This window comes from Cnephaeus nilssonii (assembly GCF_951640355.1).
Source record: "Cnephaeus nilssonii genome assembly, chromosome: 13".
Classification (NCBI taxonomy): Eukaryota; Metazoa; Chordata; class Mammalia; order Chiroptera; family Vespertilionidae; genus Cnephaeus; species Cnephaeus nilssonii.
In genome coordinates, this window is record NC_137084.1 from 55,672,659 (window position 1) to 55,697,941 (window position 25,283).

Consider the following 25,283-nt stretch of genomic DNA (forward strand, 5'->3'; position numbering starts at 1 on the left):
TTTGGGGAGGTTAGGCAGAATTGCCGTCCCATTTTTTCCATAGTTTAATTTGTCAGCAGACTTTGATTATATGTGCTATTAACACCAACATAAACACGTTTTAGAATGAAACTTGCTGCTATTTGTACAGCTTAACTGTTTAATCACAAGGCTTGAGGAACCACAATGTTTCATTTAGTCACTGTCTTTAATTCTTCCACTGCTGATGAAATAAGTGATCTTTCTGTCTTATCGACACAGGAGAAGCAGACTCCACGCAGATAAATGCAGATGGAAGTGCAGTGTAACTTAAGCTCTCGTTATGGGCAATCCTGCTTGCCAGCTCTGAAGACTTAGGGCCTCTTCAAACCATTGCTTGTCTTCAACTAATCATGCTGTGAGAGCTGCTTCCCACTGCCAGTTAGGTTCACACCTAGGCTTAGTTTTCCAGTGTTTCTTCCTAAAGCACTTAATACATGATACCAGCAATGATTTTCCTGTGGGCCTCAGTCAGGGCCCTCAGAAAATTGTGCAAAACCATGGGCACTCTGCATCTTCATGACTTGCTCCCTTATGCATCCGCTAACTGCTGTCGAAACCCAGAGGATAAGCTCATGTGTACATGTTAACAAAGTCATACCCGTTAAGCTGACAGGTCGTATCTATATAAATTTCAGTGAAAAATAAATGCATCCTTGATTTCAAATTCTTTTTACACTTTCACATAGCGACAAGGCTCGGCATAAAGTAGGACCAAAATTACATTGAATCAGTAACAGGAACAGAGAAAATACTGGTCGTTAGAGTCCTTCTGGAAGTTCTGTGCCACTATGTGGTGAAAAGGTCAAAGGTATGTCTCAGTGTCCCAAGAAGCCCAAGAAGCCCCACCTTAAACACTCGGTAAATTCCTGGAAGGCCACTTCAGTTCAAGGAGAATAAAAGTGTCATTGTAGTGGATCGATCGTCATGCAAAGAGTACATGAGGTTTAAGACAAAACTCTGAGATTTAACATGTCAAGGTGAAACTTCCAAGTATGCACCTCGTATCCCTGAGGATTTTGGATGCTCTGGTGGGAAGTGCTGAGGTTCAGTGTCTCAGTTGCTCAAGGAGAACAGGCCTTAGGAGATCTAGGTGCTATTCATGACTCCCTTACTTACCACCTGTGTGACTTAGCTGAGTTACTTGAACTTCTCTAACCCTTAGTCTCTTTTTCTGTGCAGAGGTTTGATTGCATGATCTCTATTTACCGTCTCTTCCAAAAGAATTGTGGTTCTTGTGTATGTTTTAGAGCTTTGGCTGCCTAATTTTGCCTAATCTATTATTTGTAATAGATGCCATCTGTTTATTCAGCATAGCGGTTTCATATCACTGTGAAATATACTTTCGAGATCCAAAGATTTGTCCAAATCTAAACTGCCAATGTTCTACTAATTAAGCTATTACTGCTCACCCAATGAAGGCTAACCAATACTTCTAAATTCAAGATAGACCATAAGAAAATTTAACCAATATCAACATTTTGACCAAAAGTTCTATTTTCTTTTTGCTATGACTTTTGGCTCATCAACTATACAGGGGATGATTTTAGCATTCACTAGCCATTATTTGAACATAACCTCTCTATCATTAAGTTTCATAAATTTTTGTTTTTAATTAAAATACCCTCAAATGCTTTTTCTTCTTAAAGTACTTATATAGGTGACACAATAAATCTGAATGTAACTGAAGGAGCCAATGGTAGAAGTTCTCTTATGCACACACATAAATTCCACAATATATATCACTTGATCGTTTACAAAAAATATTTTTTAATTTAATAGTCCTTGCCATAATTCCTTGAGATTTTCAAATAGACTGTTCAAAATATAGCATGTTTGAACTAGAAATGATTAGCAAAATCCATTAGTGCACAGTTCACCACCATCATAAAAAAACTCATTTAATTGAGTACTTATAAAAAATTAGGTTAGTGGCTAATGGGAAGGTATATTAAATCAAGGGCAGTTTTAATTTTGAAGGCAAAAATCTTCATAGGAATCTATTTGTAATCTTCTGAAACTGCTGCAATAAAAATCTCTAATCTGTGAATAAATCATCCCCTTTCATGACTGATGGTGGTCACTATAAAATGCTGGGTGGTTCATGCTACAATTTTGGAATTGGTGTGGCTGCCATTGCTATGCTTTCAATTGCACACTCATCAGTCCCTCTACGGATCCGGAAGTAACCTTGCTCACCCCAGCTGGTGCCCCAGCTGTTTTTAACAATCCAGTAATCCAGCCCAGTTTTTGGATCAGTGCCATAGCCCACCAGCAGGACAGCGTGATTGGTCAGCTCAAATGGATTGAAAGGGTCCTTCAGACCAGTGTGGTGGTAGATCCCCTGGTGGTAGTGGAGGAAGTCGTCATAGACTTCAAAAGCAACTGCCATGGGCCCATGATGAACCAGCTCAAGCTTCATCAGGGCTTCGTTGCAGCCCCCGTAGAAACCTCCCACATAGTGGTACTCAGATGTGTAGTAGCGAAAGCAGTCCTCCTTCACTTTGCATGGTGTGTCAGTGCCTGTGTAGGGGAAGCACGCCTCTTCCACCAGCCCGAAATCTTGGGCGTACTTTCCTGCAATGAGGTATGGGAAGCCGCCATCACAGCCTGAGGAGGAATAACGCAGAGTTATTACCCCTTTATTACAAAGGGACACAAGGAGAAATTGTCCCACTTCCTAGTCTCTTTTCTACTCCATTAATTTTTTTATGCTACCTGGAAGTTGTGCCTAGCTTAAATGGTACTTCATTCATCCATCCACTAGCTACCTAGCTCACTATCCTATCATCCCTATCTATTTAACAGACATTGATTCAGCACTTGAAGGTACCTCTAGCTTAGTGGTTAGGTAGGAGGCTCTGCAGCCTCACTATGTAGGTTCAAATCCAAAACTGTGTGAAGAATATCTCTATACCTGTTTACTTATCTATAAAATATAGACAGCAATAGCACCTTTCTTGTAGGATTAGTCACTTCATGTAAAAGCAATAAACGTTCACTATTATTGTTGTTATTAAATATCCAGACACCACACCGTGGATCTTCATAAGGGGAGGACTGTCTTGATACATCACAATCCCCAGAGCCTAGAAATCACAATATCCATGTTTGATAAGTATTTCAGAAAGAATGAAAGGCCCACTGGCAAACAATCATTCTCCGCTGGTGAACTGAGAAACTTTCTCTTGGCCAAATCTGGGGTTTACAGAAGAAAACTTTAACATGGGACTGTTTCTCTCTGAATGAATGGCAATTAGGCTTTGTACATACACTACATATGCCCTCTTCTCAAAAATATACATACAGAATTTTAAAATTACCCTAAAGAGAAACCAGTGCTAGTTTGGTTTTAACAAGAATTAGGTTTTGGAGGGAGACCTTAATGGAAACTGAAACTAAGGGTTAGAAGCTCTGTGGCCTTTAAAATATTATAGAACAACTTCGTGTCTGTTTCCTGTCTATAAATTAGGGATTATATCTACTCTTTCAGGATTTGGGGCATCATTGGGTAATGTATATAAGAGACTCCTAAGAGGCAGTGCTCATGCAATCTATAGTAACGATTGGGGGTGCAATAAATTCTATGAGAAACCACTCATTAATAACTGATAGGGCCAGACTTGCATCAGGATCTTCTGACTACAGACATTGTGCTCTCCCTACTACACCATCCTTCGGTCTTTGCCAACAATGGCCAACCACACACACAGGAAACAGTGCCTGAAATACAACACTTACCTTGAGCATACTGGCTGCAAGACACAACCTCCTGAGGACTCAAGATTGGCGACTGGGTATTGTTGGTTAGGATACGTATTCTTGCTTCCAGCATACCCATAGAAGCAAATGAGTAGCAGCTTCCACAAGATGCTGGTGATAGAGAAAAAAAAAAGATATATAAACCAAGAGACCTCTGAAGTACTCACAAAAACAGAGAAAGCTCAGTGGATAAGATATTTTCATATATTTATACTGAGTGTTGCTTGAGCACAGTAAAAAAAAAAGTCAATCAACAGACACGACTGAACTTGAAGGCCAACATTAAGATTTCAGCTTTTTCATTAAAAGGCAAATGTTATTATATGGGGCTTTCCTTGAGAATATTTTAAGAGAGAGAGAAAAAAGAACAAAAACCTCCTAACTTCTGCAAAACATTTGATAGTATTCTTGATCATGAAGAAATGACTTATGTCTGCAGAGCCACCAAACTGAGAGAAACAGACTGAGGGATACAAGTAAGCTGAGCTTTAAAATATCTCTAGAGCAGCATTTCCTAACGCAACTTGCTGGGTGGAACTAACCCTAAGACAGGCTCAAGGATGGGTATATTGTAGAGAGTTTGATTTAACCAGGGTCAAGGAGGCAAAAGACAACAAAGCCCAAGAAAGGAAGAGAATAATTATAATGATGAATATGGTACTTAAGATGTCCAATGAGGAAATAAAGATATAAGACATGGAGGTAGTGACATTAAAAGAAGACTGATTCCAAGGGGAAAAGGGTAACAGCAGTATAGCTATGGTCCCTGAAAAGTATTACTGAGAGAGAAACATGAAAATAGCTGGATTGAGGTAGGGAGAAGGGGAAAAAAAACAGCTTCATTTAGATGAATGCTCTGGCAAAGACAAAAGCACCTGAATGCTCTGGCAAAGACAAAATCAATTTACTTAAGAAGAATATGCTAGGAACATAGTTGCTATTTCAAAAGAAGAAAAAATATAAGGAAAAATATGTGAACAATATTACTTTTCTATGTTTCTTCAATATGTGTGGTTAAGAAATAAGAAAATATGGCACACATACTAGTATAACAAAACTGGGACTTCTACTTGTTATAATTCTAGAAAGAAATGAGCATAATATTAATATTTCTATTATTACATCATCTCTTTGTCACTGATACAAATTTAGTGCCAAGACATTGGTACTAAATGCAAATATACACAACTGGCATGTTCACTTTACTAATATTAGTTACCAAATTATCTGAATAGTGAGCACTCCCTTATGCACATAAAACAAGATTAGTGAATAGACATATTACAATAGAAAAAAACGCATTCTACATAAAGAGAATGCTGCGTTTGTTCTATTTAATAAAGCTAAATTTCATAATTTAGTAAACTCTTCCTTAGAGAGGAAAATACTCAAAAGAACATTATGCATTCAAAATATGTTACTTGGAGAAGGTGACTGTTGATTCTCATTCCTCCTTGAGTGCAAAGTAAATCCAGGATACTCTATGCTCAGCCTCCAATATCCTAAACTCTATTTGAATTACTTATATTGTTTTCCACAAACCATACTGTGAATTTTCTTGAGTGTTCACAGGAAATTTTTTCTCTTCATCTTGGTGCCTGATGCAACGAGGGAACGCAATGCATGTTTGTAGAAGAAAGAGTCAAGTTATGAACAAGATACATATTTACATCCAGGGGGGAAATGATTTCAATGGAAATAGTGAACCCTGACTTGTTTCTAAGCTGTAAGGGAGACAGAACCCTTATGATGTTTCTATCTCTCTCTCCCTCCCTCTCTCTATAAAATAAAAAACAAACAAACAATTTTTAAAAAAAGACAAACATTTGGGAGAGGGCCTTGGAATTCATCTAGTAGTACAACCCACTCACTTGATGACGTGTACACTGAGACTTGGAAAGAAGCAATAATGACCTGTCCAAAGTCACAAAGCCAACAGATGGCAGGGGCTAGTGCCTAGTGTCTGCTAACGCAGGCTTAGTGTCCTTTTCAGTTCACAGGTCTTTATCTATTTTAATGAATCCTCAAATTCCCTTTCCCTGTCATCTAGTTACTAAATAGACCAAAACTAACTTTTACATTTTGTTTAAACCATCCAAATAACACTACCCTTAGGACCCTGCCCAACTTTCAAGTGACAGAATGTCAAAGAACTACATGAGTGACAATAAACAGCCAAAGCCAGTTGTTCCTACAATGAAACACAAAGGTCTTGTAAAAAAATAACATCTCACAAGAGTCTGGGAACAGCCCCATTTTGGCCACCCAGCATGCTTGGCCTGTGGCAGCCAAGGAAATAACCTCTCTTGGTTATTTCTGACCATCCATCATTGTGGGGGGGACAAGTCATATGTACATTCAAGAGATCAGAATGTTCTCTGTTAACAGAAAAAAACATGGGGATGAGAAAAGACGATAATTTCCCTCAAGCCCCTGTAGTTCCCAGAAGAATGTGTCAGCTGCCAAGGTAATTAATAACTTTCAAACGTCAAAAGCCAGAGCCTAGATTCTAACAGAACCATTATCCCTTCAGAAGACTAGGGGAGATCTGGCCCAGACAGAACTCTCCAACAATCACATTTTCACAGTCTCAAGTAAATAATGTGACTTTTGCAAGATTTATCAATGTCCAGCTGCACCTTAGAATAGCAGGAATCATACAGAACTAGGAGTAAGGAGTCAGGATTCCTACCCCTTCCCGCCTCCCACTTGCTTCATCACTCAGCTATGTGGCTGTGAGCAAGTCACTTGATCTCTGGCATTTCTCTCTATCTCAGGGGTCCTCAAACTGCGGCCCGCGGGCCACATGCGGCCCGCCGAGGACATTTATCCGGCCTGCCGGGTGTTTTTGCCGCCGCTGCCTGTCCTGCTTAGCAGCCGACTTAGCAGTGTGCATAGGAATTTGTTCATAGTTGTTTTTTTTAAACTATAGTCCGGCCCTCCAACGGTCTGAGGGACAGTGAACTGGCCCCCTGTTTAAAAAGTTTGAGGACCCCTGCTCTATCTTGTATGTAAAATGAATAGGGTGAAGCACACAGTTTATGGTTCCTGCCTTCCAGCATAAACAGCATTTAAAACAAGTCTGAAATGAACTACATTTTAAACATTAGCAAAGCACTCTTCACTTCCTAAGTAACATGACCCAAGAGACAGCCTCTTCTCTCATGAAGATGGAATAAATAAAGGCAGCATAGCTGGAAGAAAAACTAAGGAAGCTCATGTCTTCCAATTTCCGAGCTCTCTTCCCTCTCACACTTCAAAGTCAACCCAGCCATTAAGGCTGGGGCTTAAACCTCTTTCCAAGTATAAAGCTAAAACCTCATTGGTCCTCCCAATGTCTCTTTTTTCATTCATCTTGATATGCTCTCTACATAAAGTTGTGAATTCCCTTAACTGCGGCTAATTTTGAATTCTGGGTTATACAGAACACTGGTGTTCTCAAAGTTAGTAGAAATTTCCAAGTTGCCCAATTAGCAGGAAGGGAAAATATATATTTTTTTCCAACTGAAAGTACAGAAAACCAAAAGAAAGTCCAAAAGAGGAACCTCTAAGTACATTATTTTCTCTAGTAGTGAACAAGATACTACAAAGAAGGAATCAATTGAAAAGCAATTAATCTATTGAATCCCTCTGCTTTTAAATTACCTGTGCCTCTGTACAACTCACAGTTATAACTCTCATGAAATATGGGATATGGGAGACAGTATTAGCTTTTTCAAGCTATAAGAAAACCAACATCAAAGAACTTGGCTTTAGAAAGTTTCATTTTCTTCCACTGAATAATTGTCCCATCACTAGTTGATCATATCGTTTGGGGAGTGAGTGGAACTAAACTTTTTTTCCCCCCCACCTTCTCTTATGCTTCCATTGAGTTTTAAAAACACTTTTTCATATTGTATTTTAATGTTTCACTTGCAGGTCTTGTTAAACTCTAGGATCAGGACCACGTCATATTAGTTTTTATATCCTCAGCCACTAGAAAAAAAAATCCTAACACAACATCCTATATAATCAAGAGCTAATATGCTAATTAGACTGGACTGTGGAACAACCAGTGGGCGGGGCTGCGAGGGCCGAGCCCCTTGCACAAATTTCGTGCATTGGGCCTCTAGTATTCTATAAACATGCAACACAACAGAAGCAAGCCTGTGCCAGGCCTTCATAATCAATACTGACATGCAGTAGTTACTTAACCATTTCAAATAAGTATAGGAAATCTGTTTGATGATAGAGAAAATTTTAATCCTCTCTTTTAACATCAGTCCTTTCATTTCTCGATTACCTTCAAATTTCTCTCATTTCCATTTCCTCTTTTCCAAATAAGCCCTCCCCGGCAAAAGAGAAGGTAGGGAATGATTTCTACACTTTCTCTAGAGCTGAAGAGTCCTAGAATAACTGGTACAAAAGGAAGACCTCTGGTGTCAGTTGGACAGGAACCTTGCTGACTGGCTGCTATAAGACCTGCTCAGAGCTCTGGGCATTTAGAACATTTTGTAAGAATTCAGTGAGGACGGAATTGAAGGGTCAGTGGTGAATGTTGATTAAGTGGATCAGGCTTATTACCACTGAATTTTTAGGAAAGGGGAAGAACAATTTATCTTTGGATATTATTAACTTATAATGTTCTCAGGAGATACCAATCAGATTGTTACTAGACAGCAAATACTACACATATTTTATGGTAACAAATCAGTCATATGTACTCTAATTATCTTGAAATTGAGCTTAGAAGTAATAAACCTGAGTATTACATAAATGATTCTCCAAGTCATTGTTGGCTAAAATTTAGGATAACAAGATAATTTGATATCAAGTGCTATTAGAGGGAGAGTTACTAAATGTATTCATTCTGTATCCAATTTCTGGAAATAACTTGCAAAATGGAATTACAGTCATACTTTTGGTAAACCTAGGCTCTGCTCCCAGGCCACCATTTTGGAAGCCGGGTTAATATTTACCATAATAGGTAATATCCTGACATAAAATAAATGGAAATGTCACAGATCAAAAAATCTACCAGGAAAAAATCATGGATCCATTTTCTGGCCTTTTATAGTACTTAAAGACTAAATGATGGGGTCAGGGCAGGGAGGGGGAAGACAGGTAGCAAAGTAGGATTCCAGCAAATCACTTGTAGACAGAATATCAATTCTATTTGTATGCAATTCTTTGTTTCTACATGAGTCTCTCCTACTAGGAGAGCAAATGAGTTTGGCTTACATATCACTCTGATTAATCCAATTAGCTACATGGAACCGACATTGAGAAGGATAATTAAGAAATTCTAAGTTCAGGTGGAGAGATTATCTAGTGCCAAAATCTGCTGTGGATACAAAAGAAGAAGTGAATATTCATTGGCCATATCATTTCCATTTCTTTACTAAAATGAATCATGCCCATTTAAACTCTGTTTCTCCAGAATCCACTGCAGAGCTTGGCACATAGTAAATGTTCAATGAATGTTTCAGAATAAATTAATGAAAAATTAGACTTTTTTTTACCTTGGTTTCGAACAGGGGTAACAAAGTTGGTACCATGAACATTTCTCCAATCCCAAGATGGTGGCAAACGTAAAAGCTTTTCATGTATTTCAGCAGTCAGTGGTGCAGGTTTGGGCCTAGGATGGAAATATACATTTGACATCAATATACAGTGATTTCCTAACTTCAAATTCCATAATTTCAACCTCCTGGCTGGCTAAGATATACATTCAGACCCAAGGGGCACTTGTCCTATCAATGTTTCAATGTGTGTATTGAACAATAATGTACATAATATCTCTACATAATATCTCAATCTACATAATATCTCTATTGCAGAACTATAGTATGTGACTTTCATTAACCATTTCTTTTTCATGATCTAGTAATTTTCCCTATGAAATGACACTGGTTTTGTATATCACTGCAATGCTATTTTTAGCATGTGTCAGTAGCTGCATTCTCTTACTTTTCACAGATTTTGACCAAGAAAGTAGACATGCATGAGAAGTTAAAGATGGCCTACAAAGGATATAGAAAAATTACTGATCTCTAACTCAGGAGATGGGTACTAGTGATAGTGAGGAGGTAAAAGAAGTGAAGCAGGCACAGAAACAAAAGATCTAAGTGTAAAGTAGGCAGACTAGCTCCATAAACAAAGGACAAAAAATTGCTTCATCATTATAGAACTAGAGCTTATAGGATATGCTTGGAAAATAAGGCACAAAAGGAGAGTTGCCTGGGATGATGAAATGATGGATAGACAGTTTTGCCTATCCATCATTGCCTGGAAATGAGGAAATTATTCTACAAGCTCTCTGTATTACAGATTTAAAACACACATACAGACAGACACAGACACACACACACACACACACATACAGACACACAGCATTTTAGCTGTAGCTACATCTGAATTCTTAGTTTGCCCAAGTCTGCCGAATGCTCTGTGTTCCATTGTCTCTGTACTGCTGTTACTTTTATCTAAAATGCTTGCTGCCCACTGATTAGAAAAAATCCCCTTAGAGTTTTTTCCCTGACTTTTAATTTTAAAGACTGCTCATACAACAGCCTCCACCCACAACCCCCAACAAAAACCCACTTCTCTCTAGGCTCCATCATCTCTTGGGTTAGGGCACTACGGTTATATTGTGGTAACATTTATTTTCCTGTTATTGTAAACTACTTGAATTTCTTACTCAACTTGGAATTATCATACCACAGTGTTCTAACTTTCCAGTGGTTACCAAGTTGGTTTTTACCAGGTTCCAATTTAGTCATTGGCAAAGATTATTTCTGGACTTCTTCATGTCTTCTGCAACTAATCCTAAGTCCTTCTCTCACACACTTATCTAAGAGATGATAAAAGTTAATGCTAGGTCAAAACGGAAGTGAGATGGAAGACAGGGGGAAAATCATTTCTGACTAGCAATCATAACCTTGAGAACTGTAAAGAATAGATAGCACTGCACAGCCAGACTGGCTCAGTGGTTGAACATCGACCATGAGGTCCTAGATCAACGTTCAACTTGGTGAGGGCACATACCGAGGTTGCAAGCTCGATTCCCAGTATGCGGCGTGCAGGAGGCAGTAGATCAATGATTCTCATCATTGATGTTTCTATCTCTCTCTCCCTCTCCCTTTCTCTCTGAAGTCAATAAAGATGTATTTTTAAAAAAGAATAGATGGCATATTCCATACAGAAATGTCAATTTTTTGCTAAAATATTAACTAAGCCAGGGACATTGCTAGAATATGAACATGAGGTGGTCTTTGACCGTATAAAAGACAGCATTAAGAGACATGAAACATACATAAACTACCATAACAAATACAAGGAAATTATAGTAATGCTATAAAACATTTAACCTAGATAATGCCCATGGAATTACCAAGGTACATAAAAAGCTATGCATCATGAAAATTTTGTATGTTGGAAAAGAAAAACAAGATATAAACCTTGGATATTTATTCTGAAATTTATGAATAAAAACTAGGGTACAAACAAATTTTGGAAGGAAATGAACAATTTCTGTGATTTTTACATTGAGAGGCCAAAAGATTCAACTACTCAATAAATGTTAACTAATTGTCCCATAAATACCTAAAAACACACTAAAAATATGGAAGATAAAAAAGGAATTGAAGCATGGCAGCATAACATAATTTCAGGGCGGGTATCTCAGAGCTATACCAACCTCCTACAAATGGCTTCACTACTCATTAGCTGTGTGACATTAGTCAAAGATCTTATTTTTGTAAAATATGCTTTTATTGATTTTCAGAGAGAGGAAGGGAGAGGGAGAGATAGAAACATCAATGATGAGAATCACTGATCGGATGCCTCCTGAACGCCCCCTACTGGGAATCAAGTCTGAAACCCAGGCGTGTGCCTCGCATGGGAATCAAACTGTGATCTCCTGGTTCATAGGTCAACCCTCAACCACTGAACCACACTGGCTGGACTTTTTAAAATTTTTTTGATTCAATAATATTTTTTTTTTTTTGAGGAAGGGAGAGAAAGAAACATCAATGTGAGAGAGAAACATTGATAGGTTGCCTCCTATACATACCCCAACCAGAGATCGAACCCAAAACCTGGGTATGTACACTAACTGGGAATCGAACCCACCACCTATTGGTGTACGGGATGATGCTCTAACCAACTGAGCCACAATGACCAGGGCATTAGTCAAAGATCTTAACACCACAAATCTATGAAATGAATATAAGCATATCTAACTCAAAGAATTTTTAGGAAAATAGTGCTTAGAACAATGCCTGTCTCTGGTAAGGCCTTAATAAATTACTAAGCTATTATGATAACTGTCATCATCATCATTCATGTCATTGAAAGGAATAAATAGAATACTGATAGATTTAAGTGACTCTCTGGTCCACAAGAGGCATTCAAATGTTAACTTCCTCCTTCCTACCACTCTATAAGGCAGAATGTTTGCCCATCAACGCACCATGGACAAAGCAAAAAGAGTGTGACAACTGAAGCTGAATGGTGTAAAAATGAAGATAGTGAAAGAGGAATTTGGAAGATGGAGACGTGGGAATTACAACATTATAGTTATACTTTACATTACCGCCTCTTAATCAATTAGGTCCAAATTCTTTAAGAATCTGGTGTAAGTTCTGGACTCAGGGAGATGCCTCAAAATAATAAACTTTTCTATAATTTCAGCAGTTGCACAAATTCCCTACACCTAAAGTTAAGAATCTCGCCCTAACTCATCAGTGGATAGAGCGTCGGCCTGCGGACTGAAGGGTCCCACGTTCAATTCAGGTCAAGGGCATATACCTTGGTTGCAGGCATATCCTCAGTAGGGGGTGTGCAGGAGGCAGCTGATCAATGTTTCTAACTCTCTATCCCTCTCCCTTCCTCTCTGTGAAAAATCAATAAAATATATATTTTTTTAAAAAGAATCTCCAAGAGTTTTTATTGTATATAAAATGAAATTGAAATGGGGGCAGCTAGACCACAATGTCTACTTCAGTCTTTCCAACTTCACTCAATTCCATCTCTATATCCCAAGCCTCCTATGGAGCCTTTGCCTCAAAAGCAGCCCTTCATAAAGCTAGCCCTTCCCCAGAACAAAGGTGGTTGGTTGGAGAGAGAAAGAAGAGCCTAGGACGGGAGTTCCTCAGCTATACGGCACATGACATGTGGCAAAGCCATTGTGTCTGAGGCTCCTATCTTTCAGGCAAGAGCCCCACTTCTTCACTTTATGAATCTAAGAAGGGACTCGACATACTCCACTCCCCAGTTTCGATTATCAAGAGCATCTCATGGACAAGCAGTTCCTGAGAAATATCATGTAAGATTCTTTTTGAAAAAGGGACAGAACTATGAGAGATAGGAAAAGTCTCCAAATAGCCTCATAGTTGAAGAATGCCCGAGCATTAGGATTATTAGTCCGCAGATAAAAAGTTAGGATGCATTTTAATTACCTAACAGTTAACCTATGAGTGGCCTGTTCAAAGAATAAAATCTGGACCAAGGACTCTATTTATATTAAGGAAATAATCAATATCATCTCAGAAATTTGGAAAACGTTATGATGACTAAGGGAAAAGAGCAACCTACACAATTTACTGACTCCCACTAGCTCCCTATTGGTTTCCAGTTCCCTGCCCTTCAGTTCTATCTATTTCTCCTGAAGCAAGGTATGGCATCACAGAGACATCCTTGGCTACTTAACAAATGCTAAGGTGCTATATACTCTGAAAGATGCAGCGATGGTTTTGAAAGGATTTTTTACTAGTAAAAATCTACCAAATTCCTGACTATATAAATTAAAAGTATTACGACCTAATTTCCCAAAGTAACAATACACTCTGGGGTGTGTAAGCTAAAGATAGAAAATGTCACTTCTGGATGAGAGTAGTAAAAGTATATTGTTAAACGAGACACATTTTTGGTTGGAACTTAAAACAGAAAGATGATTTTGAGATGGTTACAGGTGGCAAATTTGACAGTTATTACAGGCAAGGTGAGGGGTATTTGAGACAAAGGGAATATCATGCATAGAGATTATATGAAAGGAAAGTTTCCAGTCATTGTGTGTCATATATTTGAAAGAGGGTCACGGTACTAAATATAGTTACTGTCAGGTTTAGATGGTTTTGCTTACCAAATTAAATATATTCATTAGACAATAGGTAGTCACACAATAATAGCTGAGAAAAGAAAGATGAAATTGGCAATATTTTAAAGACTGGCTTAGAATGGGGATAGAGCAGGAAAGATACCAAAGAAACAGGACCAAAGAGACAGGGAGCAGGAGGCTGATCCACAAGGCAGGAAAGAGACAACAGAGCCCTAACTAAGCCAGAGTTTAGAAAATGGAAAGGGAGCCCAGCCGGTGTCTCAGTGGTTGAGCATTGACCTATGAACCAGGAGGTCAGAGTTTGATTCCCGGTCAGGGCACATGCCAAGGTTGCCAGCTTGATCCCCACTAGGGGGTATGCAGGAGGCAGCTAATCAATGATTCTTTCTCATCATTGATGTTTCTATCTCTCTCTCTCCCTTCATCTCTGAAATCAATAAAAAATATATTACAGATATCTCTCATCCCCTAACTCCTTTACCCCCCCCCAGCAAAAATATATTTAAAAAAAAGAAAAGAAAATGGAAAATTTCTTCATGGAAATGGAAGATGCTGTGAAAGCAAAACCCATAAACAGGGGTTGGAGAGCATGAGAGTGTGTGTGAATAGGAGAGGAAAATGATCAGAAACAAAAGACAACAGGCCCTAGCCAGTGTGGCTCAGTTGGTTGGCGCATCGTCCTGTACATCAAAAGGTAGCAGGTTTAATTCCCAGTCAGGGCACATACCTAGGTTTCAAGTTCAATCCCTGGTCAGGGTGGGGACTGGAGGCAACCAATAGATTGTTTCTCTTTCACATTGATGTTTCTCTCACTCTTTTCTCTCTCTCTCCCTTCCTTAGATAACAGAAAAAACTTAAGTTGGGATGACCAGTAAAATGGTGGGCAACCCAGGGAGAGATGCTGGTTGGAAGGGATGATGGCATCAATATCTTTATTGGTGTCAAGAGATGTGCTTTATTACCTGGGGATTCTCTGTCTGTGGCCACCACTTCTCCTAATCATCTCTCTCAGGGTAAGAGTCTCATATTCCAGGTATGTGGTTGCAGTCCAAGACTTCTGAACGGCATTGATCGCTTTCACAAAGTCGTGATTATATTTGTAGAGCCTATTGGAATACCTGCCAACAAAAACAAGATAGCTTTAGGCACACTCTTTACTGATGTAACTAGAATCCATTGAAATAAGCATTCATATACTCTGGGCCTAAATGGGAAATGGTATAATCTTTCAGGAAGGCAATGTTTTTGGTAATGTAACATCAGCACTTTATTCAAATCTTCAAAACAGTCTTTATTCTAAAATAAAAATGTTTAAAAAATCCACAGGTTAAGTACACTGTAGTATAGAGAGAAACATACAATGTCCAATTTCCCAACAGTCGATGGGAAAAGCATTATCACATATATAGAACACAAAATTGAGGTCAACTGAAAATTATCAGGTAAAATAAAACCCAACTTCAGAAGACAAAAATCAAAGTAGTAAGGATCCCTGAACTATCCTCAACCCTAATGAGTATTCACTGTACTCAATTCATTTTGTATTGAATATGACCCATCGACCCTGCTAAGGAACACTTGGGAGCCTCAAGTGATGGCATCAGACACTTCAACAATAAATGGTAAGCAATTTTTTATCAGAAAAATTCCCTTACTTTGGCTCTAAAGACATCAGGCTATAGTACAGTTTGTGTTCAATCCTTTGTCCAAACAAAGCCATTTTCCTGACACCAAAGCAAATTTGGTTTGGTTCATATATAAAGAGACAGCCTATGAGTCCAAAAGGCACCGCCCACTTTTGCCTGAGGAGATGCATATATGTATCAGTAGCCTGGAACTGGAATGTCTCTGATGGAAGTAAAGTTTCAAGCTAACTAAGATGTATGTACAAAGATGCTCAATGAAACACACTAGTGATAGGTTATAAACAACCTAAATAAATCTTTTAAGATAAGGGACTGATTATATAAATAATACACTGTATAGTGTAATTAGTAAAAATGTCTAGAAGGTTATTTAGTGATATGGAAGGGTGCTAACTCTATGTTAAATTAAAAAGCAGGATACAAAGAAGTTTGTAGAAAATTAACCAATTATGTGAAAGAATAATATATACTTATAATATAAGTACCTTTTAAAAATGCCAAACATGGTTATCTGAGTGGTGACACAGGATCACCACCATCTTTCCCCTACCTCCTACAGTTTCTACAATGCACTTTTATAACTTTGTAATCATAAAAAAAGAGAACAGAACAAACTGTATAATGTACACAGAGTATGGCATACATTATAACTACATGATTTTAAAAAGTATTCCATATGAACATTTGGTTTATATCCTTGTTACTAAAATTGGGTTCTTGAACGGGGAAACTTGGTAGAAATGCAGACTTTAAGCAGCCAACCCACACTATCTGAATATGCATTTTAATGAGACCCATCCTTCCCCAGAGCAGTGACTCACAATAACATTAAAATTTGAGAAGCACTGGTGTACCTGATGTTAAATGCTTGGAGTCAGATGTAAATAAATATTAACATACAAAGAACATGTTTACAAAGAAAAAAATGGGGGAGTTAATTATTCATTTAATTCAAACATGTACCAGGTGCCAGGTGCTAAGAATTATAGAATTTATCATATTATTACCACTGAATACAATTCAGTGGCTGAAGTATGACTCACTATCCAAGACTTCCATAAACTTTATTTTATGCAAACCAAGATAAACCTAACCCAAGTACCATTTTAGGAATACTGTGAGCTTTTCTTTTTCTTAATTTAGACTATTGGAATACCTGCCAACAAAAGTATACAAGGTGTACTTAACCTGTGAATTTTTTAAACATTTTTATTTTAGAATAAAGACTGTTTTGAATATTTGAATAAAGTGCTGATGTTACATTACCAAAAAAACAAAACAAAAAACTGCCTTCCTGAAAGATTATACCATTTTCCATTTAGGCCCAGAGTATATGAATGCTTATTTCATAGAGATCATTTTAATATAGTCAAAGAACCTGGCAGCACTGAGATTAATAAGAAAAACATGCAACTACCTTGATAACATTTTAATGTTTTTACCAAAGTTCTTCCCCACTTGTTGAAAAGTGTGAAACCAGAGATTATCTTTCTTAACTAGGTTATAAAACTGGCTGTTTTGTACTTCTCACCACACTATCACCATGAAAACAAATGACAGTTATTGATTTCTTTAGACGAGAGTAAATGTTAAATTGTAAATGTATACCTTGAAATATTTTCCACTGATAAGAGTCGTGGACTTCAAGTATTTGAAAAGCAGTAACCAGACCTGTATTGTAACATCTAGCAAAACAGCGTGGCTCAGTGGTTGAATGTCAACCTGTGAACCAGGAGGTCAGGATTTGATTCCCGGTCAGGACACATGCCCAGGTTGCGGTATCGAACCCCAGTGTAGGGCATGCAGGAGGCAGCCAATCAATGATTCTCTCTCATCACTGATGTTTCTTTTTCCCTCTCCCTTCCTCGCTGTAATCAATGAAAATATATTAAGAAAATAAAAATATCCTATGCTACGTGTATTACAGTAATGACAAAGTAGGTCTTAAACACCATTGTTTTTCGTGTCTGATATCCAATGAGATTAAGGAGGCGTGGCAGAGAGTGACAGTCACTGGCGCCTCAGGCCTCAGGTGACAGGAGGGAAATGAAATGGTCTTAAGCATCACAGTGATTGCGAAGACAAGGAGGACAGCAGCTACACTGGGGTGGTTTGAGGCCAGCCAATGCTACTGGAGCCAAAAAGAAGACAAAGAAACAGAAAAAGAACAAAGAAAAAGGCAGCGAGACAGAGTCAGCCCAGAATCGGCCTGTGAAGATGAAGTCTTTGCCAGCAGAGGATCAGGAAATACAGAAGGCCACTGAACTGTTTTCATTGCCAAAACAATGGGAGAGGCTAGCAAGTAAAGCTGCAGGTCCTCAAACTGGGAGACGTGGTCAACAGCCTGGGTCCCGAGTGCAGAGCCTGACAAAGACAACCTCCGCCAGGGGCCCTATGCCCTGCCCCAGGGCTTCACCTGGGACGCCGTGGACATGGGGATCGTGGTGTGGAACAAGAATTACACGCCCTCCTGAATGAACATTATGTGCAAGAGGATGGCAACATGTTTCGACTTGATTATTCCCCACAATTTCTTTTATGGGCTCTCCGGCACCTGGCTGGCTCCCTCAGTGGCACTGTGGGTTTGAGTGGTCTCAAGTCGGAAACTGGTTGGGTTCGTCAGCACCATCCGAGCAAACATCCAGGTCTGTGACACAGAGAGGATGGTGGAGATCAATGCCCCGTGTGTCCACAAGAAGCTGTGCTCCAAGAGGGTGGCTCCAGTCCTGATCCGTGAGATAACCGGGCAGGTTCACCTGGAGGGCACTTTCCCAGCTGTTTACACGGCGTGGGTGGAATCACCAAAGCCTATCAGCACCTGCAGGTACTGGCATTGGTCCCTGAACCCACAGAAGCTGCTTGGCTGCCAGAGTCTCCCAAGACAGCTGGAATGTGGCCAATGGACACAAAGGGTATTCCAATAGTGCACCAGCTCCCGACCAGGTGCCGGGTACCGGAAGCAGTTTCACCTCACGTCAGCCATGAGCCAGGCGGAGGCGGGGCCCTGGTTCTACCCCCATGAGAACGGCCTTGACCCTTTCGTGGTGGAGAATGCAAACAGTGAGACTTCCTGAGCTTTGACACGCTTCCCTCCACCATCGTGAACCATCCAACCCACAAGAGTGTAAAGGCTGCTTATTCTTTCTACAATGTTCACACCCAGACCCTCTTCTAGACCTCACGAGCGACGCCCTTGTTCTCGCCAAAAGGAAAGGGTGTGCCGTGTTCAATACACTGGAGCCCACGGAGAACAAAACCTCCTGGAGAAGCTCACGTTGGCATAGGGGACGGCGACCTGCAGTATTATCGTTACCCTGGGAAGTGCCCCAGCACAGGGGCAGAGAAGGCTGGGCTGGTGTTACAGGAACCAGTTGCCAGTAAGATTCTAGATAAAGCCACTGAGAATTCGAACCAGGAAATGGTCTGATTTTAAAAAATGTGAGAATCCCTAACAAAGGGAACCGGCTTTACCAAACTGGCACTGAACTTGACAATTATACTGCAAAGGCGTAGGCTGGGTGATGTCACCTTTGGCCATGTCTCTCATCTCCGTTTTCCACTTAATCACATCCTTATGCCGCCGTGAGCAACGATGTGACTGCTGAAAACTAGCTCATAACTGGCATATTATGGAGTTAATGGGTGATTATATATATGTGTGTGTGTGTGTGTGTGTGTGTGTGTGTGTGTATATATATATATTATATAATATATATATTAAACTCCGTGAGATTAAAAAGTAATGTACCTCACTATGGGTTAGCAGATTATTAAGAGCTGAAAGAGATCTTGAGAGTAATTTCCACCTCATTTTACAGGTGATGCAACATAGGTTCTGAGCACTCCAGTTAGCAATTTAGCTTCTACGCTAAATGAGGCAATGTTTGAAACATCAAAAAAGTACAACAGCACATAGTATATCCTAAACAGCAGGGTAAAAAGTGAACAGCTTATTTGGAAATGTGTTGCTCAACGATCAAGCCAAGCCAAGCAATTTAAAAGCTGAATGGGGGGCATGGGTCAGTGTGGACCTAGGTCAGTACTTTCCCAGACACGCACATCCCGTCCTCTAAGCGCACGGCCCCCGCCTCTCCACTGCAGCAGTCATTCCTGTCAGTGTGACCTGCTTTAGATGATGTGTTCATGCGCACTTTCAGGGGATTTTACAGCTAAATAAAACATAAAAGTCTGCTACCAATCATATTTATTTCTCTTTTCCGTCCAAACTAATAAAGTCTGAAATCTCTTGTTTGTGTGGTTCTTGTTACCTAACTTAAGTGCACTTAACAAAAGCATTAACTGCATATTACAGGCTGAACTATGTCCTGTCCAAATTCAGATGCTGAAGTCCTAACCTCCAGGATCTCGGCATGTGATTGTATTTGGAGACTGGGCCTTTGAAGAAGTAATTAAAGTAAAAAGAGGTCAATACGAGGGAGCCCTAATCCAGTCTGTATGTTGTACTTATAAGAAGTGGGAATGAGGACACAGACAGTGGATAACCACATGAGGACACAGAGAGCAGGTGGCCATGAGAAGCCCAGGGAGAGGCCTCGGAGGAAACCAAACCAAACCTGCCCACATCGTCATCTTGGCTCCCAGCTCCCAGGACTGAGAAAACACGCTTCTGTTGTTTAAGCCATGTAGTCTGAGGTCCTTTGCTGCGGCAGCCCTAGCAAATGGCATCCACTACATAAACACTAAGAATTTTAATTTCAGTTACTACTGCCTTGTTTAAAATTCTTGTTCAATTAGTATCGCCTACACTTGTTGCAACATAAATATATGTATCTACAAACATCGTGCAACATGCTTCTATATGGCAATAATAAAATGATTTTTCTTCATTAGTCACTGTGGTTCTATAGTCCTCTTACACATCACATTTGGAGGGCTTTGAAAAACCATGCTTTCTTCTCTCATTTACATCAGTCGACATATTTTCCAGTAAAGTTTTGTTTCCAAGCCAAATACATCTTATATAATAAAATTTTCCAAGAATTTAACATACACACCTAATGTCATATACGATAAAAACGAAATGGAATAGATTGTTCATTTGTGACAACTCACATTTCCTGGAGACCCTCAAGGTGGGCAGCGTTCACTCTCACATTCTCCGCCACAGTCCCCACCTTCTTTCCGGTGAAGCAAGCCCAGTTCCGGCCCAGCACGTCATGCACCCAGCCGGTCATGGTCTCATCGCAGTAGCTGGTCACCTTGTCGCCCTCTTTTTTATACTGCAATTAAATATGGGAAGGAGAGGCCTCGTGAATCTGCAGTACACTTGCAGGTCCACTTCCCTGCCTCCCCATCACAGTAAAGAAACCCCCCCCCCCTTTTTCGGTTCACCTTCCAGATCAGCCTCTGACAATCAAAAGGAAAACCTCACCCCGAGAGCTTACAAGGAGAAAGTATTCTGGAAAAGGAAGATAAATAAATGTCTATATGATAAGCATGGTTAGTCACCAAATAAAATTTACATAACAAAACACTTCTGGGTATGAAAGGCAGGGAAAGAAACTAACATTTTTATAGCAACTGCCACATTCCAGGCATTTTACAAATTACCTCATTTCATCCTCACAATAAGCCTATGAGGAAACAGACACTCAGAACCCCTTTTCCCCAGCGAGAAAATGGAGGCTCAGCTCAGAGAGAATAGATAGCTTATACCTAAGGGAACAGAGCTTTAATGTAACAGAAACAAAATCCTGCTGTTTGTAGACTATAGTTTTCCACTCAAAGGGTCCACTCCAACAAAACACAAGGACAAGAGATAAAATTTTCCATAGGACTAAACAAAATTCTTTCTTCTCTCATTCTCCAAATTTATTAGACTACTAGAAACCCGGTGCATGAAATTCGTACAGGGGAAGCGGGGGGAGAGAGGGAGGGAGGTTGGGTGTCCCTCAGTCCAGCCTATGCCCCCTCGCAGTCCTGGAGCTCTCAGAGGATGTCTGACTGCTGGCTTAGGCCTGCTCCCAGGAGCGGGCCTAAGCCAGCAGTTGGACATCCTTAGCACAGTCGGACATCCTTAGTGCTGTCAGACATCCTTAGCACTGCTGCAGAGGCAAGAAAGACTCCTGCCACCACCACTGCACTCATAAGCCGTGAGCCTGGCTCAGGTCTTCTGGGTGAGCAGCGCTCCCCCTGTGGGAGTGCACTGACCACCAGGGGACAGCTCCTGCATTGAGCGTCTGCTCCCTGGTGGTCAGTGCACGTCATAGCGACCGGTCGTTCTGCCCTTCAGTTGATTTGCATATTAGCCTTTTATTATATAGAATTCTGATCATGAGAGAGCTAACGTAACCTTATTACTAAGTATTCTGTTTACTTTATTTCACTAATACGGCCCTTTGTCTTATTCCAATGGTAACTATAAAGTGATAGATCCAGGATTTGAATTCAGAGGCTTTGGCTTCAGAACCTGAAACCCTCATGTTATAACACCTCCTCGTGGAGGAGGGAGACATATTCCACAATGAGAGCATAGATAGAGAGATGCAGGGGGAGGGAAATTCATGCTAAGTTTCTATGAGGCGAGTTGGACACAATTTCAGGCATTGACTTAATTTAATTGAACAAAAACAGTCAAATCGACACCACAGTCAGCTGTGCTTCAATACTTTTCTTGACCAAAGGATACAGTAGGTTAGTTTTGGTCCATGGGCTAGAGTTTGCAGTGCCCTATTCTAAGATAACAAATACAGTACTACTTTACCTGCATGCAGGGGTTGGCATACTTCCTTTTTAAGGGCCATATTTTAAACTTTTAAGGCTTGCAGGTTTAAGGCCTCTGTCATAACCATTCAACTCTACCATGCAATATAAAAGGTGCATAGAGAACACATAAATGAATGAACTAGACTGTCTTCCAATAAAACTTTATTTACAAAACAGGACTAGAGTTTGCAAACCCCAAGTTTAGAGGAATGAGTTGGGCTAAACTATACTTAAAGATAAAATTACCTAAATGTGTCTGACTAGCTCTGAAATCAAGTTACATTGAGTGGTAGAGTTAAAAATCTATGACCTTAGAATCCAAAAGAGCTGGATTTGAATCCTGGGTTCACCACCCACTAAAGCCACATAGCACAGGATAAATTACTAAGGGCTACTAAATAGGCACATTTTGCTTCAATCTTAGTGGTTGATGATATTGTGAAGCCCATCTGTCTCCCTCTGGCTAAAAATATCTTCACAAGCACGAGTTCAGCTCAACACTCCTAGCGTCCCTGCTCAAGCCCCAACCCAGGACAAGGAACACTGAAATAAAGGCCTAGGATGTACTCGGGCTGCAATGTTAGAGGGTTTGCTGTGTGTAAGGTTGACAAAGTTTATGCTAATTGTGCTGAACTACATGAAACAGCAATTTTTATAGGTCTAAGGCAGTCTAATATTGGTAACATATGATGCAACCCCCACCCCTGAGAGTTTCTCTTTGGCACAGGCTCTTGGTCATGTTCCCTTCTCCCTGTCACATGCCAGTCACACAGGCCAGGTGTGGCTAAGCCAACTCTGCCTGCTCCTCTGCTGTTTCAGAAAACAGTCTTGACAAGGCTGTAAGAGTGCTTGAGATCTATGTTACAGAAATCAGCAAAAATAAATACATGGGGAAAAACCACACCCAACACAGAAGATGCTCACTGCAGTATAATGGCAAAGGTAAAAACAAAAACAAGAACAAAAGCATACCCCACTCCACCTGGTGTGGCTCAGTGATTGAGTGTTGACCTATGCACCAAGAGGTCACAGTTCGATTCTTGGTCAGGGCATATGCAGGCTCAATCCCAGGTAGGGGGCGTGCAGGAGGCAGCTGACCAATGATCTCTTTCATCATTGATGTTTCTATCTCTCCCTCTCCCTTCCTCTCTGAAATCAATAAAAATAAATTTTTAAAAAATAGCCCAAATTTTCAAGGTAAAAATAACTAAGTAAATTAATAAATCAAAGGGATATTACCTAACACCTGAAATGATCCATATGAGTTCTATAGAAGAGAGGTGAGCAAACTAAGGGAGGGAAGGCTGCCATCTTTCATAAATACAGTTTGATTGGCACATGGCCGGGCCGCTTGTTTATGTGTCTTTGGCTGCTTTATTGTGACAGCAGCAGAAGTGAGCAGCTGCCTTAGGAACCATGAGCCTATGAAGCCTAAACAGTTAGCGTCCCAGAGAAAGTTTGCTGACCACTCTATAGAACAATAAACAGAGAGCACCTAAGACACATTAGGAAGGGGGAAATACAAGGTAATACTTAAGTTGAATGCAAATATACAAATCATGAAATATGCTTTTGAAAAATGGACACGGAAGGTGAAATGAGTCTCTGGGTGGAATTTTCTTGGTTATTTACCAAATGGAGATGGTTATATAGATTTTGTGAAATTAATCACTTTAGAAAAAATGCTCTGATTGCCTGAGAAAGAGAGTCGTAGCCTCCAAAGTCCTAGAAGAGGACATCTGTGAGGGGCGGTCCAGGTGTTACTAGAGGCTGCTGACTTGGATCCATCTGGTATTACGGTTACACTTCCTGAAAACAATCATTATTTACATACCTTTTGGTTTAGTTTGCTAAGTTCTTTCATTTATTTATCAAATACATAATGGTCACATACTATTTCCCTGCCATTGTGCAAAGTGCTAGTACAGTGGTTGGCAAACTCATTAGTCAACAGAGCCAAATATCAACAGTACAACGATTGAAATTTCTTTGAGAGCCAGATTTTTTTAAACTTAACCCTTTGCACTCGCTTGCTTTTTTCTCGATTCCTTTATTCTACTCGGAATTTAATTTTTTAAATACCCCAGATTTTACAAAGCACGGCAGTAGAATAAAAAACTGGAGTTTCTTTTCATACCAACTTATTTATTTGGATTTTTTTATATTTCAAATTATTGATACATTCAAAGAGTATAAAAAGAGCTGCTACCGATGCTAACCGTGTCGAGTCACACTCGACATCCGAGTGCAAAAGGTTAAACTTCTTCTAAAGCCACTTCTTCAAAATAGACTCATCCAGGCCATGGTATTTTGTGGAAGAGCCACACTCAAGGGGCCAAAGAGCCGCATGTGGCTCGCGAGCCGCAGTTTGCCGACCATGGTGCTAGTACATATGTATTAGCAAGTACATATGTATTGATGAGGCCCCAGCCCTCAAGAAGTTTAGAATTCTATGAAGTAAACAAACATGTACATAGTTCAATACAACATCATGTGGTTCAGCAAGCTAGCCATGTTTGGAGAAGCCCGAGAAACTTCCCCGTCTCAGCAAAAAAACATAAAAAAAAAAAATCACAGATGAAATGACTTGCCCAACATACCAAAAGAGTTAGGGGCATTCAAAGTAGAAGAAATAGGCCCTGTGTTTCTCATCAGTGTGGTTTTGCTCACCTACTTGGCACAACTGAGTCATAGTTATCAGCATGATGGTTATCAGCAAATAAACTTCCCCTGTAAGAGGAAGGCCGACTTGCTATTTTGAGAGGGAAAATCACTAGACTGAATCAGCATGACTGATTTTGCTCCAGTCCCTTGATCATTCATATTTGTTCAAGGACTCTCTGCTCCTCCCCCAACACTTACCTATCACTTCATACTTTATAAACATTTCCTAGATTACTCATAAATCTTAGAGGTTCAAGAGAACATAGAGATAATATAGTCTCAGGGAACAAAAAAAAGAGACTTACTAAAGAAAGTGGTCAAACTAGAATTTATGATCAAAGACTCATAGAAGCAAGCATTCTTCCCAA

General features: G+C 39.9%; 1 protein-coding gene across 1 annotated transcript in view; it reads right to left on the bottom strand.

The window, feature by feature from the left end:
- Window positions 1-1,768: 1,768 nt before the first annotated feature.
- Window positions 1,769-25,283, bottom strand: part of CTSC (cathepsin C) — a 42,218-nt gene continuing 18,703 nt past the window's right edge. Inside the window, exons 3-7 of the mRNA XM_079789483.1 lie at window positions 20,599-20,765; window positions 14,842-14,997; window positions 9,282-9,397; window positions 3,760-3,891; window positions 1,769-2,628 (exon numbers count right to left, since the gene is read on the bottom strand). Of these exons, the coding sequence (XP_079645609.1) occupies window positions 2,126-2,628; window positions 3,760-3,891; window positions 9,282-9,397; window positions 14,842-14,997; window positions 20,599-20,765 (1,074 nt within the window). The 3' untranslated portion in view covers window positions 1,769-2,125. The remainder of the gene's footprint in view (window positions 2,629-3,759; window positions 3,892-9,281; window positions 9,398-14,841; window positions 14,998-20,598; window positions 20,766-25,283) is intronic.